Genomic DNA, 16,797 nt, shown 5'->3' on the forward strand with positions numbered 1-16,797 from the left:
CATCTTATGAATGAATACTAATATGTTGTTGCACCATGTGAAATAAGAAGTTCGACTGTACTTATATTATTGGACATTGTTGCATAATGAAGAGCTGTTTCTTCATATTTATTTTTTTCATTAATATTTGCACCAAGTGAAATAAGAAGTTCAGCCATTTCTTTATTACAATACCTTGTTGCATAATGAAGAGCGGTTTCTTCATATTGATTTTTTTCATTGATATTTGCACCACATGAAATAAGAAGTTCAACTGTTTCTTTATTATTGCACCTTGTTGCATAATGAAGAGCGGTTTCTCCAATATTACCTTTTTCATTGATATTAGCACCTGATGAAATAAGAAGTTTGGCTGTTTCTTTATTATTATGTTCTGCTGCAGTATGAAGTGCGGTTTTTGTATAATTATCTTTTTTATTGATATTTGCGCCACATGAAATAAAAAGTCCGGCTATTTCTTTATTATTTTTTTCTGCTGCATAATGAAGAACTGTTTCTCCATATTTATTTTTTTCATTGATATTTGCGCCACATGAAATAAGAAGTTCAGCCATTTCTTTATTATTTTTTTCTGCTGCATAATGAAGAACTGTTTCTCCATATTTATTTTTTTCATTGATATTTGCACCACATGAAATAAGAAGTTCAGCCATTTCTTTATTATTTTTTTCTGCTGCATAATGAAGAACTGTTTCTCCATATTTATTTTTTTCATTGATATTTGCACCACATGAAATAAGAAGTTCGGCTATTTCTTTATTATTTTTTTCTGCTGCATAATGAAGAGCTGTTTCTCCATGTTTATTAATTTCATTGATATTTGCACCAAGTGAAAGGAAATGTTCACAAAGAGATGTGATATTAAAGCTCACCGAATAAATAAAGCATTCATTAAGATCATTAGTTTGATCGAAATAAACTAAAAATGATTCGATATTACGATGCCATTCACAATAATCTAAATCGATTGGCATATTGTATTCATTCATCAAGAATGTTACAAAATCAATGTTGTGTGAAATAATTGCATATTTCATGCATCTGTTATCTGGTACTTGATATTTCAAACATTCACTCATGATCTCTTGATTTCTTCCTAAAAATGAAAATTGTAGACATTCTTGAGTTATTTCTGATTTAAATTTGGTTCTTAATAATTTAAAACAATCAACTGCTCCATGGTAACAACATAATTCAAGTAATGAATATCCTTTGCCAGTATATGGATATAATTTGCATATAAGTATTTGATTTTGATGAAATCCTTCATTTTCTATGAAGTAAATGAATCTTTCTAGGTCATTATACATAATTGCTCTGTAAATCGTATCATCTGTATGAATATCGAGATTTTCAAATTTACATTTTTCGAAATCATCGAATTTGTCTAATTTAATTCCATATTCTTTGTAAAATAGGAAATTTAAAATACTTTTGAAATCTTCGATCTCATTGACATGATAATCATCAGATATCAGTTTTGCAAGATACAAATATGACTTTGTATAGCGATTATTATAGTAAATGATATCTAAAATATCTTTTATAATATCTTGAGGACGATATTTCTTTGAATCAATCAATTCTTTTTTGATCATTTTGTAAATCTTATTTAATTCTTCTTCATTTTCGGTTTTTAGCTGATACAATGTAATATATGTATCGATGTCGTATTTACAGATACTTAGTAATTCACTGTATTTATTTGGATGAACGTCTTGATCAGACATTAAAAAATTATGGAAAATAAATGCTATGTTATACATTTGGAAAACAATTACCACAACAATTTCGGATATAATTTATGAATTTTGATTGTTCTCATAGAAATGAAATTCAAATATCGAAAACAGAAGCTTATATTAAACAAGCATATCATGTTTCTTTTTATCGAAATGAGTTGAGTAAAGTTTTGAAGTGAATAATGTGAAGATATAAACTTACCAAGACTCTTATTTCAAAAAATCGAAGAAAAAAAGTAGGTGAGAAATTGCTATGACACACTTTTTCTTGTCTTCCACACGTTTTTCGCGAAACTGAACTCTTTTTTAAAAAGATCCGCAATCTATGTTTCTAATTGTATTTTTCAATTATGGCTATTTGTGCTGTTGTAAACAGAAATTCATCAAAAGTGACACCTCAGAAAAGCTAAAATATTGAATTTTTGGAACTTTTGATAGAGCACGTTTTTAAATATTAATTAAAGTAAATGTATATTTTGTAAAGATTCTTTTTAATAAAAAAATAAAATTTTGAAGAAGAACACAAAATCTTCTGAAAAATAATATCACATAAACTCATATTATTTTCTAATATATAACTATTTTATATAAAAATCAAATTCAATGATCTTAAAAGCGAAGGATAAACCTCAAAATTTACGAATATAATGAGTGGGAATATAATGCTTATCTATCATAAAACCATATGAAATATCAATTTTTGCTTTACGCCTAATTTTTGACGACAATTAGCAAAAAATGTTAAATGTTAACACTCAGTCCATTTGAATATGAAAAATAAAATTGACTTTGATTAAATGTTTTTATTTATCATGCAATTCTTCTTGCGACCAAAGATTTGAATAAAAGTTCAAAAAATAAGATAGCTTAAAAAATAATATACGGTAGTGTTTACTAATAGATGAATAGTATATAAATTCTATTAAAATGGATTTGATCCAAAAAAATATAAAACCAAAAATAATTGTTATAATTTAAATGAAGAAGTAATTTAAAAGAGGATGTTTTATTGTCGTCTGGAAAAAGTGACAAAATTATTATTGTCGTCTAAAAAGGTGACAAATTATTATCGTCGTCTGGAAAAGTGACAAAATTATTATTGTCGTCTAAAAAATAGATTTTTCAAGCATGTTTCGGTACCTAAATAAAGGAAGAACATCAATTCCATCTATGTATATAGTATGCAAACACGCATGATATATGGAGTAGCTCTTTATCTGGCTAAAAATCCTATTATTTGAAAATTCGCATTGTCGTCTAAAACCGCCAGACGACAATAATAATACCCCAATTTAAAACGATTTTATTTATGATCAAATTTTATATATTTTTTTGGATCAAATCCATTTTAATAGAATTTATATACTATTCATCTATTAGTAAACACTACCGTATATTATTTTTTAAGCTATCTTATTTTTTGAACTTTTATTCAAATCTTTGGTCGCAAGAAGAATTGCATGATAAATAAAAACATTTAATCAAAGTCAATTTTATTTTTCATATTCAAATGGACTGAGTGTTAACATTTAACATTTTTTGCTAATTGTCGTCAAAAATTAGGCGTAAAGCAAAAATTGATATTTCATATGGTTTTATGATAGATAAGCATTATATTCCCACTCATTATATTCGTAAATTTTGAGGTTTATCCTTCGCTTTTAAGATCATTGAATTTGATTTTTATATAAAATAGTTATATATTAGAAAATAATATGAGTTTATGTGATATTATTTTTCAGAAGATTTCATTCTATATGCCTATGAAAAGTACTCTCAAAACTAACTTTTTCCTAATTATAATTAAATCTAGAATATTGTATTATGCTTAGTATTATTTCATTTTTCTCATTCAATTTAGAATTTACAAATGTCAAAAAATTGAGAGCTGTCACTTTTGATGAATTTCTGTTTATTACAATATAAAACCAAAAATAATTGTTATAATTTAAATGAAGAAGTAATTTAAAACGATTTTATTTATGATCAAATTGAGAGCCTAAAAAGCAGGATTATGGTAGCTGGTGCTGGGGGCGGTTGCTGTAATCATGCAGGCGGTGCTAACGCTGGATATGGGGGAGAATTTGCAGGTGAAGATGGCGTATTTACGATAAATGGTCCTTGTCTAGAGTCGACTTGCGATAATCAAATTCAAGGAAATTGCTATAATACTATTCCAACAGGGGAAAGTCAGACTAAGTAGTGGGATTGATTCTTACACTGGTTATAAAACCGGGAAATTCGGAATAGGAGGCTATGTACGAGAAAGGTGGGAAAGGCCTCCAGGCGGAGCTGGTTACTATGGTGGCGGAAGTGGGGCTGATTCAGAATGTACTATAACATGTGGTGCTGGTGGATCTTCCTTTGTATCAGGGATGCCTGGATGTAATGCGATTAATCAATCATCCTCTAGCTTCGATAATATATTGCATACAAACCAGCCTATCCATTACTCTGGATATCAATTCACTGATGCTATCATGCTTAATGGAAGTAATTCAGAAATTCCACGACCAGAGAACCTCTTCTTTTATGATGGTGCATATCAAATAACTATTCTAAGCGAATTTATATCTTTCCTCAGAACATGTCGTGTATCTTTCATATCTTCGCAGACATTCTTTCTAACTTTCATTGTTTTTATTCAAACTTGAATAAAAAGCCATTCTTTGTATCGTTGGTTTGGTTAAACTCGTGTTTTATAGGCGTTAAAAAAATTAAATTCATATTTGAAATTTTTCGAGAATTCTAGATATCTTTAATATATTTAACGAAATAAATAAAATTTAAAGATATTGGCCAATAGTTAAAAATTTTTTTAGAAATCGATATTTCTCAATTATAGACTTAGAACTATATAAGATTTTTGAATCATAACGTCTATGGTCATTATTTATGAGGAATGAGCGATGTCTCCATTTGTTTCTTGTGAAATCCCATCCAATCATGACTTAAGCTTATAATTTTGTCGAACAATATTAATTTTTCTTGATCAAGTTTGCTGTCTATAATTACATATCATGTCCTTTAAGCATGGCTATATGAAAAAAAAAATCACTTGAAAAAAAAAGGCCAAAAAAAAATGTTGAACGAATTTCAAATAGAACTTATTAAATGCATAGAATCTGGATCACTTGAAGGTGTTAAAAAGCTTGTTCTTGGTAAATTTGATATTGATAAGCCATTGATTCCAAATTTAGAAATTCCAGTTAAGATTCCTTCACAGCGTATCCCATTTCCTTTTGTTCGTGGTCCAACACCATTGGTCTTTTCTATTCTTTACCAAAGAACAGATATATTTAAATACTTTCTTATAGAGAAGAATGCTAGTTTAGATGTAAAGGTGAATGGACTTTATCCAATTCATTACGCATGCGCAGTTGGTAAATTAGATATTATGCAAATTATACTAGGAACTGAAAAAGGCCGTTCTCAAGTTAACCTACCGAATGACTATTTCTATACTCCTCTTCACTTAGCCGCTGCAAATTCTAATCTCCAAGTAGTACTTTTACTTCTTTCTTATGGATCTCAAGTTAATCTGAGCGCATCCACTCAAAAGCCCGAGACAAAGAATAGCCCACTTCACGTTGCCATGTGCAACACTGATACTCAAGTAGTGGAAGCCCTTCTTTCAAAAGGAGCCGATCTAAATGCACTAAATGCTGAAAATGAGACTCCAATGAAAACCGCTGAGTTCTTCCATAATGAGCAAATGGTTAAATTCTTACAGAATTATCAGAATGGCACTACTACAATTAGATCATTCGAAATATTATGTAAAGAGTACTTAGACGAAAACACAGAGAGTAACGAATCCGAGAAAATTAAGCAAATGGCGGAACAAATTCGTATACTTAAGTCTAAGATAGAAAATCTAGAAGCAATGAAGCAATAATTTACTTAGAAAAGCTCAAAATCAATAAAAACCTACTCGTATACACTTACAATCTATTTTAGTTTCTACTATACTAATTCTTTACATTGATTTTTTTCAAATAATATTTCCTTGAAATTGAGATTTATCTTTTTACTGATTTATTAAATTCTGGTTGTAATTATTGAAGATCTTTATAGTTTTAGATAAATCATAAAGTATTCTTGGAAATTTCGAAATAAATATTCCTGTCTTATGAATGTAAGAACAATAACTTAGCCTTAAATGAAGTTTATATAAACACCTTTTATAATAAAATCATACAAACATTTTAAAAATCATTGTCAGATGAATCTGACTTCTCCTTAATTTCCTCAGATTGCATTACTTCGTCTTCGGAATCAGCAATTTCATCAGGTACAGGAGAATTGCTATTACTAGCATTTCCAGGAGGATCTAAAGTTTGTGTTGCAGAAATAACAATATTTTCATCTGAATCAACTGATTCGAAATCAGAATGGATGGTTCCACTCTTTCTTAGCTGGCTTTCTGTATTCTTTGGCTTTTCTTCTTCCTTGTTACTCTTCTCCTTTTCTTCCTTATCGCTAGATTTCTCTTTATCACTTGTTTTCTGTTCTTTTTCGCTTTCTTTGGCCTTTTTACTTTCTTTTTCATTGAGTTTTTCTGAATCACTTGATTTCTTATTTTTAGCTTCTGGTTTTTTATCTTTACTGCTAGATGACTCTTTTTCATCTTCTTTTGTATCTTTTTCTGGTGGATTTGAGTCTTCATTATCTTTCTCTGATGCATTTGTTGCTTTTCCGCTATTTTTGAGTTCATCTGTTTGTTGCATTGTTGAATTCTTTGAAGATTCTGGTTCGAACACTTGAACATGAAGTTTCTCATTTTGGTTTTCTTTAAGTTTTGCAATCTTTGCATCTTCTTCTGCAATTTTCTTCTTGTAATCTGAAACAGCTCTTGAGAGAACACCATGTTTTCTTTTGAGCAATTTGCATTCATCTTTGAGTTCATGAACTTCTTTCTTAACTTCAGCTTGTTCATCAACTGCTGCTTTATGTCTTTCTTCGATTTCTGAAACAGTAATAGCTTTACAGAACTCAGCAACTTGCGCAAGTGTAATAGGATCTTCGATGTTAACTTTGAGAAGTAAATTAAATTTATCGTTGATAACTGTTTTTTGAGCAGTAACTTCTGTTTTTGTTGTAAGCATTTCGTTTAACTCATCAAGAACTCGTTTGTTCTGTGTTCTAATATCTTCTTCACTTTGTTTCTTATCTCCATTTTCTTGTAATAATGCTTTGTAAGTGAAATCGAGTGAAATCTTTTCTTTTTCCATTTCCTGTATTTTTGACTTATTTTCGACTTCGAAATCAATTGTTTTCATTCCTTCTGCATGAACCTGTTCAATTGCATCATATAGTTTCTCTCTCTCTTCTGTTAACTCTGTAATTTCTTTTTGTTTCTCTGGAATTTGTCTCAAAATCTGTTCAAGTTCTTCGATTTGAGCCAAAATGTTGTTTTTCTCTGTATCATCTTCAATTATGTGATCTCTCATCTTCTCATTTAGAGAAGTAAAGTCATCAACAAGGCGTCCATGTCTCCTTTGGAAATCTTTGTATTGTTCGTTTAAAATCGAAATTTGGGCATTACGATCGCTTAATTGTTCTCTAAGTTCTGTAATACTCATTTCTGTAAGAACAGGGAATGCTATTTCAGAATATGCTTGTAAGGCTTCAATATTATTGTTTGTTAATAAGCAATATACAGTAGTTAATAAGTTATGAATCTGAGGATCATTTTCTTTGTTAATTAGATCTTTTGTACATTTAACAGCTTTACCAAATGTAATGTTATTGATTTGAGGCTTCTTTTTCACTGGAACTACGTGATGATTGAAAGGTTCACTTTCAGGAACTTTTCTTTCTTCGAGCAATTTCTTGTATTTGTCTTTTTTATGCAAAAGTCGTTGTGTTTCATTCATTGTATTTTGAATTCGAGTTAATAACGTTTCAACTTGATGACGGAGTGTAACAATTCGTTTGTTTCCTGCCTGATATGAGTTAAATGCTCCATAAACAGGAGCTGTAAACTCTTTATGCTTTGGACTTTTCACAGTTGGCTTAGTAATTTGTGATTCTGGAGCTATAACAAAACCAAGTACTGCTTTTCTTGAATTTTCTTCTGCAACTTCTAAGCATGTTTGTAATTTATCAATAGAAACACGTAAATTTAATAATCTAATATTTCTCATGTCATACTCGTCGCACATCTCAAGAACAAGGGTCTCTAGTTCTTCTCGCTGTAGTTCTTTTAATCGGCGTCCATTTTCTGATATGTGCTTCCATGGTTCATCCATAAATTCAAGATTTTAATAATTTCAAAACGTCTTTTTTTTTCCTCATCTCTATTGCGAATCCAATATGAATATATAAGATTTCAGTGTTATGATCATATACCAAGCAATGTAAGGCAAATATGCTTGAATATGAATGCGTGCAAACTAATAATATCTTGGCAAAAAATATTATTTCGATTAACATATAATAATAAAGTCATTATGGGTGTATTTCAAAATTCAAGTATAATTTAAGGAGTATGATATTTTGTGAATAGTTAGTTATGGTCATAATGTATCTTATAATGACGAAATTAAAATAATTATTGCAGAGACTGATATGATCTTTCAAAAATAGATTGTTAAGTACTATCATTAAAAGGTAATTGTGTTACATTCTATCTTTTGATGTAATTTTTAAAATATCTTGAGAATAAATTGAAATAAGAATAAAAAAAGAGTTAAAATGTGTTTTATTGAGATTGTTATATAATTAAGAGTTCCATTTTCAATGAGAGAAAAAAAAAATATTAACAATCAAAAAAAAGTCTTTATTTGACTCAAAGGAATTGAGAAGATTCACCGCGTGGGACTGGTTTCGAGAATGGTTTGATCATCTTCATTGCAAGGAATGTTAATTGAGTTAATTGGCCGGACAAGAGACCCAAGTTAGCTTCTTCTATAGATGAGATATCTGCATCAGTCTCATATGTATTTCTAAACCAAATTCCGATCTCATTTGCCTTGCGAACGAAATCTTCATCAAATTCGACTTCTTTATTCTTTATTTTCTGGAGATGGCACTCGATTAAGTCGAGATTGCGCTCGAGTTCTTTGTATGCTGATATTGTAAACTCAATTGACTTCTTTACGTCGCCACCAGATTGAAGTTCGGAAATGCAAATGTGTTCTGGGTTTTCAGTGCGATAGCTGTACTTGCATTCCTTCCATTTCTGATCTTCTTGGGCAAACAATTTAATAGGATGCTCGTCTTCACCAGTAAATTTGATTCTGCACAAAACAGGGTAAAAAATATTTAATTCTGCAGTAATTAAGTCCAATTCCTTGTCAGGGATATTGCCTATCCAGTAAAATCCAAGAGCTTTCTCTGATTTGTGAATATCAAGTTCGTATTTATCAAGTTCTTCATAAGCAGCGCGATTTACAACGATTTTCCCATTGTCGTTCTTGATGGCTAGCTGAAATGTGGAAATAACTTCGATTTTATCAGCATCTTCAATGCCATATAAAGCGCCTGCGAAATATGAAATATCTGGGAATTCCTTCATGTTAATATATTTTGTTAATGTGCAATGCTGTGACATTTGAAGAGCTGCCTGTGGGTGAAGATATAATTTCCTCATTCTAATTAATTGATGTCACTTTTCTGAAAATTATGCCAAAAATTTCGACGTCAGGAAATTTGACATCATAATTATGGAAAATTTGTACGAATGCGTTTCCCTTCCACTGTGATAATATTTATGAACAGATTTTTTGAGAATGAGCTGAAACTCAAAAATAAATGTTGGAAAACTAAAAATATGATCGACATATCTCAAAGTACTAACTATATGTATTCGTTAGTTGAACAAATTTCTATGATCATGCTTGAACAAGTTTAACTTATAGTCCGAATCATTGATAACAATATTTGTTTTATTTATTTGTTGCTTTTTCATATCTTATTCCTCTCTCCTTATGACTGTTCCGTTTCATATAGTCAATAGTTCTTTTCATCATGTAATCTTAGAAAAGATAAGGAAATATATAAATTTAATGTTTTTTAAGAGTCTGTTATCAATGAAGAATTAAATCAGCAAGGGTGGCTCTTCATCATTCAATGTTTATTGAAAAACTGAAATATTTATATATATAATGAAGATTTCCGCTATATTAGAGTGTTTTTTAAGGTAAAAAGGTATAAATTGAGGTAGCCATGTTTATTGCAAAATGATACATAGATTGTTACAACTTCATTCATATTTTATAGAAAGCATTTGATAAAAATCATATAAAAGATAGTGTGTCAAGCAATAATTTGCTCTGAAATCACGATATATTGTGATGTGCGTTCAAAATAGAATGTGCAAGTATTGATATTATCTTTATTTATCAAGTTCAAAATTAAAAAGTGACAATAAATTTAATATGGAAAATCTTAATGTCATTCGGCCCCTTCATCCACTTTTATCTGTAAAAGAGTGTCAGATCTCGTATATAGATGAAGTCTCCATATCCCAAAATGGGAAATTAGACAATAGATTGCTTGTTATCGCGAACTCCTGGTGTATTATTCTCAAAAAGGTACTTTCATAAAATCAATGTATGTAGAGCATATATTTCCATTCTATAACATGTCCCATATCAAAATTGAACGCCAATTCGTAACAATTACAAAGCCTTCAACAACAATTCAAATTTCTCATCCAGATTTACTAAATATCGCGTGTATTATAGTATCAATTAGGTGCACTCTTTACGATCCTAAAACATTCCCTTTAAACATTTCAATCGCGATGTCATTACAAGAACAATTTCAACGACTCAACTATGATTATACTACTGAATCAACTCTAGCTGACAAATTCTTGTCATCATGCGCTGGATCGTCTACACAATTAGCAACAGATAAGTTAGAACAGTGTTATTCATTTTTATCGAAAATTAAAGAAGAATTAACGATATCACAAGAATTTTTATCGTTGCCATACCTTTCTAATGCTGTCTCTTCGTTCTCAAATGAAAAACATTTGACAACTATTTATTTGACAGATACAAACTCAAAGCAGCTATTTAAAACCTTCTCGTCTATCATTTCTACGAATGTTGGGATCAAATGCGTTGTCATGAATAGCGTAACTGTTCAAGGAGAAATGAAAGATTTCAATGACGCAGTTTCCACGACTAATTCGACTATTTACGAATGGGTTTTTAATTACTGTAACTTTGAATCGGAAAATTTCAAGTTATTTATTGAATGTTTCCGAAATTATAAAACAAATATCAAAACTTTGATATTTAACAACTGTTCGTTCACTCAATCGACGTTTTCTTACTTTACTCAGAGGTTCTTCTTCATAGATTGCTTCCATTCCTTGGAATCCTTCTACATTGGCGATGTAATTTTTTCAAAAGAAGTTTTATTCTTCCTTTGCCAGTTATTCGCTTCGGATTGGGTTCTTAAAAACAAAACACTCAAGAATCTCCTTATCCCTCGCTGCTACGTTGAGCTTGATACCTTGTTTTTGCAAATGCAAAATTTCGAAACCGGAATTACAACGGCGGACTTCAGCGGAAACATCTTTATTCATCCTCTTTCGAGTGATTTAGCCTCTAAGTTGAGTCCTTGTATCAATTTCATGTTCCCGGACTGTGGATTTGGAGAAGAAACATTTATATCTTTGATGCAAGTCCTTTCTTTGCATCGAGGACACACTCTTCGATTAGATCTGTCCAACTCATTATGTTCCCCTGCAAGCTGGAAGCGTTTTTACAGTATTGCTCCTACATTATCTTTGAAATCTCTTGTTTCATTGGTATGGAACGGAAATGTCATAGATAAGTCCTTCTGTGATTTCATAAAGAACCAGCCTAGACTATCCAAACTCTCTATTTCGGATTGTATCCTGCAATCTGACGCTGATGAGATTTTACCAGAGCTTTCCAAGGTTTTTTCGATCAAATCGCTATCGAGTTTCACCATAAGAGCGACCAAACCTCAGTTTGTACTAGGAAACAGCGTTGTTCCTCTTTTAATTCAGTTGATGAAAAAGAGATCTCTCAACGAACTGGATATTTCGGGTCAGAATGTTGGAGAAGAAAATATTCTGGCTTTGTTGGATAGTATGCCAATGGTTATGAAAGGAATCAGATTTAATAATAACAATATTGTAAATCCGGATAAATTAATCCAGATTTTGAACACGATATTGAAGAAGAGATTGACTTTCGCATCATGGCCCGAAACAGATGTCGAAAATATCATAATTGCAACAAACCAATTATTTAGAAACGAAATCAAGTCAAGGATTGACGTATTGAAGAAGGAATTTGAAAGTAGATACGGTGTTACGCAGGTACAGAACGATCCGTTGACGTTTATCCACAATATCAAAAATACTTTTAGTAATAACTCATTAAGTAATGAAAATAAACCTCAAGTTACGTATGGATTTGAAGGAAGACATGTTGCTGCTGATAAAATGCTCAAATTCAGAGTAACTGACGATGAAATATCAAATTTGTTAAATGAATGCAATTCATTAGAAGGAAAAAATCCAATGGTTTCGATGTTGGAGTTTATGGAGGCAGAAACTTCACTCGCAAGGCTTGCAGACTATTTGAGTGGAATGCATGACTCCCAGTCCTCGGAATCCTTCGTATCTGTTAGAATTGAATAAAATAAATTTAGTTTTGTTTGTTTTTTCGAAAAAATAACTCATTTTTCTGAGATATTTACAATTTATACTATGAAATAGCTTGTATGCTTTCAATGCGAATTAAATATCATGTACTGATGATTTAAAATTTATTTGTACTAGTTAGATTATTGTCCATCAATTCGTAATCAAATCATGTTAATATCGCTAAGAAAAAATTAAGTTTTGCTCCCAACAATTGCAATTGAAGGAGTAGTAACTTGTAAAAAAAAGAAATAAAGAAAAATTTTTAAGGTTGTGAACTTTATTCTAATAGATTTCTATTGGAAAAAATACCACGGAGGCCACTCTCAAGAAAGAGGAGCTTATTTGGACCTCATCATCCTCCTCTTCCTTTTCAGTCTCCGCATACGCTTCTTGAGCCACTTGCCGCGCATAATCCTAAGTGAAGGGCCAAAACCGTTGGAATGTATTCAATTTGATATCGAGAACTTAGTTATCCGAATTTGGAAATTATTTTGAACATTAATGGTTTGATTCATGAATAACTTCATTTCGTTGAACTAAAATCAACTTTAGTGCAAGAATACAAAATCGATAAAATTGAATTCGCTTTTTTATAAGCTAAATTTGATATTAATTGATTATTCTTGCATAAACAAATCTGCATCAAGATTGAAAAACTCGAGAAAAGCAGGAAGAATTACAATTCCAGGAATTTGTAGAAGTTTGAAGAAGTATGATTCGATAGATTCGATTCTTTGTTCATCCGTAAGCTTTTCATATCGTACGAGAGCCTTTTTTGACGGAAGAGGATCGAGGAATTTAAATTCTCTAAAATAAGTTTGTATTATTTTATCAAATGCTTCAAAATCACCAGCACGTTTGAAAACTTCTTTGGACTTGACTTTATCCCCTCTCATTACACCCAATTCGAGTGAAACAACGTATAATAGATCTGATGTTTCATCATCTTCGAAAACTTTACAAGCTATAAATACTTTCGGATCTGCAGGCGATTCATCTAATAGAGATTTGGCATGTGGGCTGATCTCTGTCAATGAATAACTTTTCATAAATTAAAAAAGTCGATTATTTTCAATTGAAATTTATTTTTTATTTTGTAAACAAATTTTTACAAAAATGTGACACAAATTTAGCACTTTTTGAACGTTGTTTAAAAATGGATTTATCAAAATATGTAACTCAAGTCCAAAAAGGAGAAGATGAGCAAGTTAACCAAGAGGATGTGCAAGATACTCACATTCGTGGTAAACATACTCTCGATCCAAAAGTTGTTCAAAAACTCGAAATGGAAATTTTAAAGTCGATGGCAAGTGGCAAAAACCTCGATACTCCTTTTGGAGGCGCTTTACCAGATGCATCTATTACTACTGCGACTACTTCAATCGTTGCAACTTCAATTTTCAACAGTTCAACTGCCTTTACAATGGAATCGCTTACAGAACAAACACTTTCTTCTTTAGCTCCTCCAGATACTATTATGGAACAAGATGGAACTCAAGAGCAACAGCAAGAAGCTGCGTCGAGATCCTGTTGTGGTGCACCAGTTGCAAGGCCTGATCAGAATAAGCAAGCTGTCGCGCCGGATGGCTCACTACTACCAGCACAATCATCCGAGGATCGCGGAAAAATATGTTTAGTTCTCGATTTGGATGAAACTTTAGTACATAGTTCATTCTTAGCTATTCCTCATGCAGATTATAGATTTAACATCGGTGTAGAACAGAATCCGGTTGGTGTTTTCGTATGTGTACGTCCAGGAGCCGAAAAATTCTTGAGAGAATTAGGATCTCTTTACGAAATTATAATTTTTACTGCTTCTTGCCAGGTTTATGCAGATCCTGTTATCGATTTCATCGATAAGGGCAGAGTTGTTAAATATAGACTTTATCGTGAAGCTTGTACAGACTTCAATGGCAGCTTTGTTAAAGATTTGAGCCGCTTGAACAGACCATTAGAGAAAATTATTATTATCGATAACTCTAGCGTTGCTTATTTGCTACAGCCATATAATGCAATTCCAATTGGGTCATGGTTTGATGATCCGACAGATAATGAGCTTTTTATTATACTAGAAAAACTCAAGCACCATCATCGTGCAAAGAATATTAACTCTATTCTTTATCCTGAATAATTTGTTTTGTTTTTGTTGCTTATTTCCTATTTGATAAATTGTTTCTTTACATTGAAATTATATTTTTGCTGCTTTTTAGATGCCCCATTACATCGAAATTTAATTTCTTTAGAAAAGGTGGTTTTCGGATTTGTGTTTGAGTTTAGTTCGAGCTCAATATATGGAAAATGAGTAAAATAATGATGGATAAGAGCAGCTTTCAAATTATTCAGAAAACCTCAAAAGATTTTGATTGATATGTTAATTCTTGCATTCATGTTATTGAGCTAAATAAATGTTTCAGGGTTAAGGTATAAAATTCAGAATCCGAAAATGATCAATAAGGTGGTTCTAGCTAAGTACCTCGGATCGTTTTTTATCTTTTTATCAGCAATTGCAGGCTTGTCATTCCCATTGTTCTTTAGAAAGGCAACTTGGCAAATCAGAGGTGAGTGTTTAGCAGGCGGAATTTTTCTTGGAGCTGGAATCGTTCACTTACTTGATGATGCATTCTTAAATCTTCAAAATATCAAGCTTAATTATCCATTAGCGCCAGCTGTTTGCTTAGCTACCTTCGTTATTTTTACTTTGATTTCTTTCCTCACAGTATCCGAAGAAAAACCTGCTGAAATCGCAACAGACTCACAAGATGAAAACATGATCACACTCATGGATGGTACACCTAATATGTTAAGTGATGCTCAATCTATAACACCAACACTATTCGGAACGAAATATCTCTCGATTCAAAAATGGTCGTTGTATATAATTTTATGCATCCATTCGTTCATTGAAGGCTTTGGCCTTGGAATTTTACTCAAATTCACAAAAGTTGTTGGTTTATATGTAGCTATGATTGGCTTCAAACCAATTGAAGCTTTTGCTTTAGGTCTGTTTATGATAGAGGATAGACCAAAAAAGTCTTTGTACTGGATATTAAGTGTAATTTATTCAATATTAACTCCTATCTTTTCTATCGTTGGAATATATATAGATAAGTTAGCAGGACATGATACTATTGGTATTATTTCTGCTTTTTCCGCAGGATCTTTCCTTTATGTCGGTTCCTATGAATGGAAAAACCTTTTATACAAGAAGAAGGATTTCAGCAGAAAGGAGAGAGCATGGAATTACTTCATGTTCCTTGGTGGAGTAGTATGGATGCTCTTCATCGCAGAAATTGAAACAATATACGAATAATTTGTTTATGTTAAAGCTTGTCTTAGTTTTATTGTATATGACTAAATAGTAGATATGTTATGTATTGTACTTGTGTAAATACTTCTAATTTAAATGAAAATTTAATTTTTATATTACTCATTTCAAAGATTTTTAGATTTGAAACTTGAAAAATCTCTTGGAAATACATTTTAAAATATGAACGCAATGTCACAGGATCAGATTATCAACAGAGAGTGGTTCCCCCTTTATTTTTATTTCTTTTTCCCTCAACAATTTTTAATGGATAATCCATTTGCTCAACTTCGAGAACTTGTAGCAGGTTTGAACAGCCAAGAAGAGTTTAAATCTCATCTAGTTGAAATTGTTGCTTTAATTAGTATGATAAACAAGATGTATATCGATGTTTCATTTGCAAGAAATCAAACATTGCTCGAATTGCAAAAAGTTGTTAAGAACGTTCATGCCATTCACTCAACTAACGATAGTTATCTTTATACGTGCCAAATTATGGCTGAAGATATTCAAAATATTGAAATTCCGCCATTCAATCTTGATGGTTTGAATATTCAACCAAGAGAAGAATTTATGGCTGCAGCAGGTATGACAGAAGAAGAAGCTGCAAAGCTTCACCCAGATGATTTTATGAAACAGCAAATGCAACATGAAATCAAACGTTACAAAGAATTAAAACAGCAATACCATGAACTGCATGCTAAATCTACTGAGCTTAAAGCCAAATTGGTCAATGTCAACAAGTTATTTGCTCCAATCATGACAAAAATTTGCGAAATGGACGAAGTTCTTAAAAACTTCAAAGAAAAGTACTTGAATAATCAACCTCAATAAGTACATTCCTTTTTTATGTTTTGTTTTTCTACATAAATATATTATTTGTTCGAATGTTAGATATTTTGTTGATTTTTATACAATGTTATTCATGTTAAGGATAACTGCATGCGAATTTTTTAAACTATTTTGAAAAAATTATGATAATCTAAACAATATTTCGATAAATAGCCAATATCTTTCCAATTAAATTGGTTAATATGTATATTCAATTATTATTAATTACAATGGTATATTTAAATTTCATTAGCCCCAACTTTTATTATTCCAAAATT

The 16,797-nt window shown here is 31.1% G+C and overlaps 9 protein-coding genes across 9 annotated transcripts, besides 2 other annotated features; 5 read left to right on the plus strand and 4 right to left on the minus strand.

The window, feature by feature from the left end:
- Positions 1-17: 17 nt before the first annotated feature.
- On the minus strand, positions 18-1,730 carry TVAGG3_0972260 (ankyrin repeat and SOCS box-containing protein 4 family; the record flags this gene model as incomplete). The annotated part of the gene is made up of 1 exon (XM_001308783.1): positions 18-1,730. One exon carries the CDS (start codon positions 1,728-1,730, stop codon positions 18-20), a length of 1,713 nt encoding a protein of 570 aa, XP_001308784.1.
- A 376-nt stretch (positions 1,731-2,106) lies between these two features.
- Positions 2,107-2,144: a mobile genetic element.
- Positions 2,145-3,623: 1,479 nt separating this feature from the next.
- Positions 3,624-3,660: a mobile genetic element.
- A 23-nt stretch (positions 3,661-3,683) lies between these two features.
- TVAGG3_0972290 (histone-lysine N-methyltransferase family) lies at positions 3,684-5,686 on the plus strand (the record flags this gene model as incomplete). Its single annotated transcript, XM_001308784.2, has 1 exon — positions 4,825-5,640. The coding sequence occupies one exon, from the start codon at positions 4,825-4,827 to the stop codon at positions 5,638-5,640; it is 816 nt and encodes a 271-aa protein (XP_001308785.2).
- A 64-nt stretch (positions 5,687-5,750) lies between these two features.
- TVAGG3_0972300 (uncharacterized protein) lies at positions 5,751-7,998 on the minus strand (the record flags this gene model as incomplete). Its single annotated transcript, XM_001308785.2, has 1 exon — positions 5,951-7,996. One exon carries the CDS (start codon positions 7,994-7,996, stop codon positions 5,951-5,953), a length of 2,046 nt encoding a protein of 681 aa, XP_001308786.1.
- An 80-nt stretch (positions 7,999-8,078) lies between these two features.
- On the minus strand, positions 8,079-9,424 carry TVAGG3_0972310 (eukaryotic translation initiation factor 3 subunit F-related family; the record flags this gene model as incomplete). Its single annotated transcript, XM_051253722.1, has 1 exon — positions 8,536-9,339. One exon carries the CDS (start codon positions 9,337-9,339, stop codon positions 8,536-8,538), a length of 804 nt encoding a protein of 267 aa, XP_051079296.1.
- A 704-nt stretch (positions 9,425-10,128) lies between these two features.
- On the plus strand, positions 10,129-12,411 carry TVAGG3_0972320 (the record flags this gene model as incomplete). The annotated part of the gene is made up of 1 exon (XM_051253723.1): positions 10,333-12,378. The coding sequence occupies one exon, from the start codon at positions 10,333-10,335 to the stop codon at positions 12,376-12,378; it is 2,046 nt and encodes a 681-aa protein (XP_051079297.1).
- A 232-nt stretch (positions 12,412-12,643) lies between these two features.
- On the minus strand, positions 12,644-13,441 carry TVAGG3_0972330 (PX domain family; the record flags this gene model as incomplete). Its single annotated transcript, XM_001308788.1, has 1 exon — positions 13,002-13,433. The coding sequence occupies one exon, from the start codon at positions 13,431-13,433 to the stop codon at positions 13,002-13,004; it is 432 nt and encodes a 143-aa protein (XP_001308789.1).
- Positions 13,442-13,540: 99 nt separating this feature from the next.
- TVAGG3_0972340 (phosphoprotein phosphatase protein) lies at positions 13,541-14,545 on the plus strand (the record flags this gene model as incomplete). The annotated part of the gene is made up of 1 exon (XM_001308789.1): positions 13,541-14,515. The coding sequence occupies one exon, from the start codon at positions 13,541-13,543 to the stop codon at positions 14,513-14,515; it is 975 nt and encodes a 324-aa protein (XP_001308790.1).
- Positions 14,546-14,827: 282 nt separating this feature from the next.
- Positions 14,828-15,746, plus strand: TVAGG3_0972350 (zinc ion transmembrane transporter protein; the record flags this gene model as incomplete). Its single annotated transcript, XM_001308790.1, has 1 exon — positions 14,828-15,694. One exon carries the CDS (start codon positions 14,828-14,830, stop codon positions 15,692-15,694), a length of 867 nt encoding a protein of 288 aa, XP_001308791.1.
- A 197-nt stretch (positions 15,747-15,943) lies between these two features.
- On the plus strand, positions 15,944-16,685 carry TVAGG3_0972360 (uncharacterized protein; the record flags this gene model as incomplete). Its single annotated transcript, XM_051253724.1, has 1 exon — positions 15,956-16,522. The coding sequence occupies one exon, from the start codon at positions 15,956-15,958 to the stop codon at positions 16,520-16,522; it is 567 nt and encodes a 188-aa protein (XP_051079298.1).
- Between the last annotated feature and the right edge of the window lie 112 nt (positions 16,686-16,797).

Source organism: Trichomonas vaginalis, chromosome I (assembly GCF_026262505.1).
Source record: "Trichomonas vaginalis G3 chromosome I, whole genome shotgun sequence".
Lineage (NCBI taxonomy): Eukaryota > Parabasalia > Trichomonadida > Trichomonadidae > Trichomonas > Trichomonas vaginalis.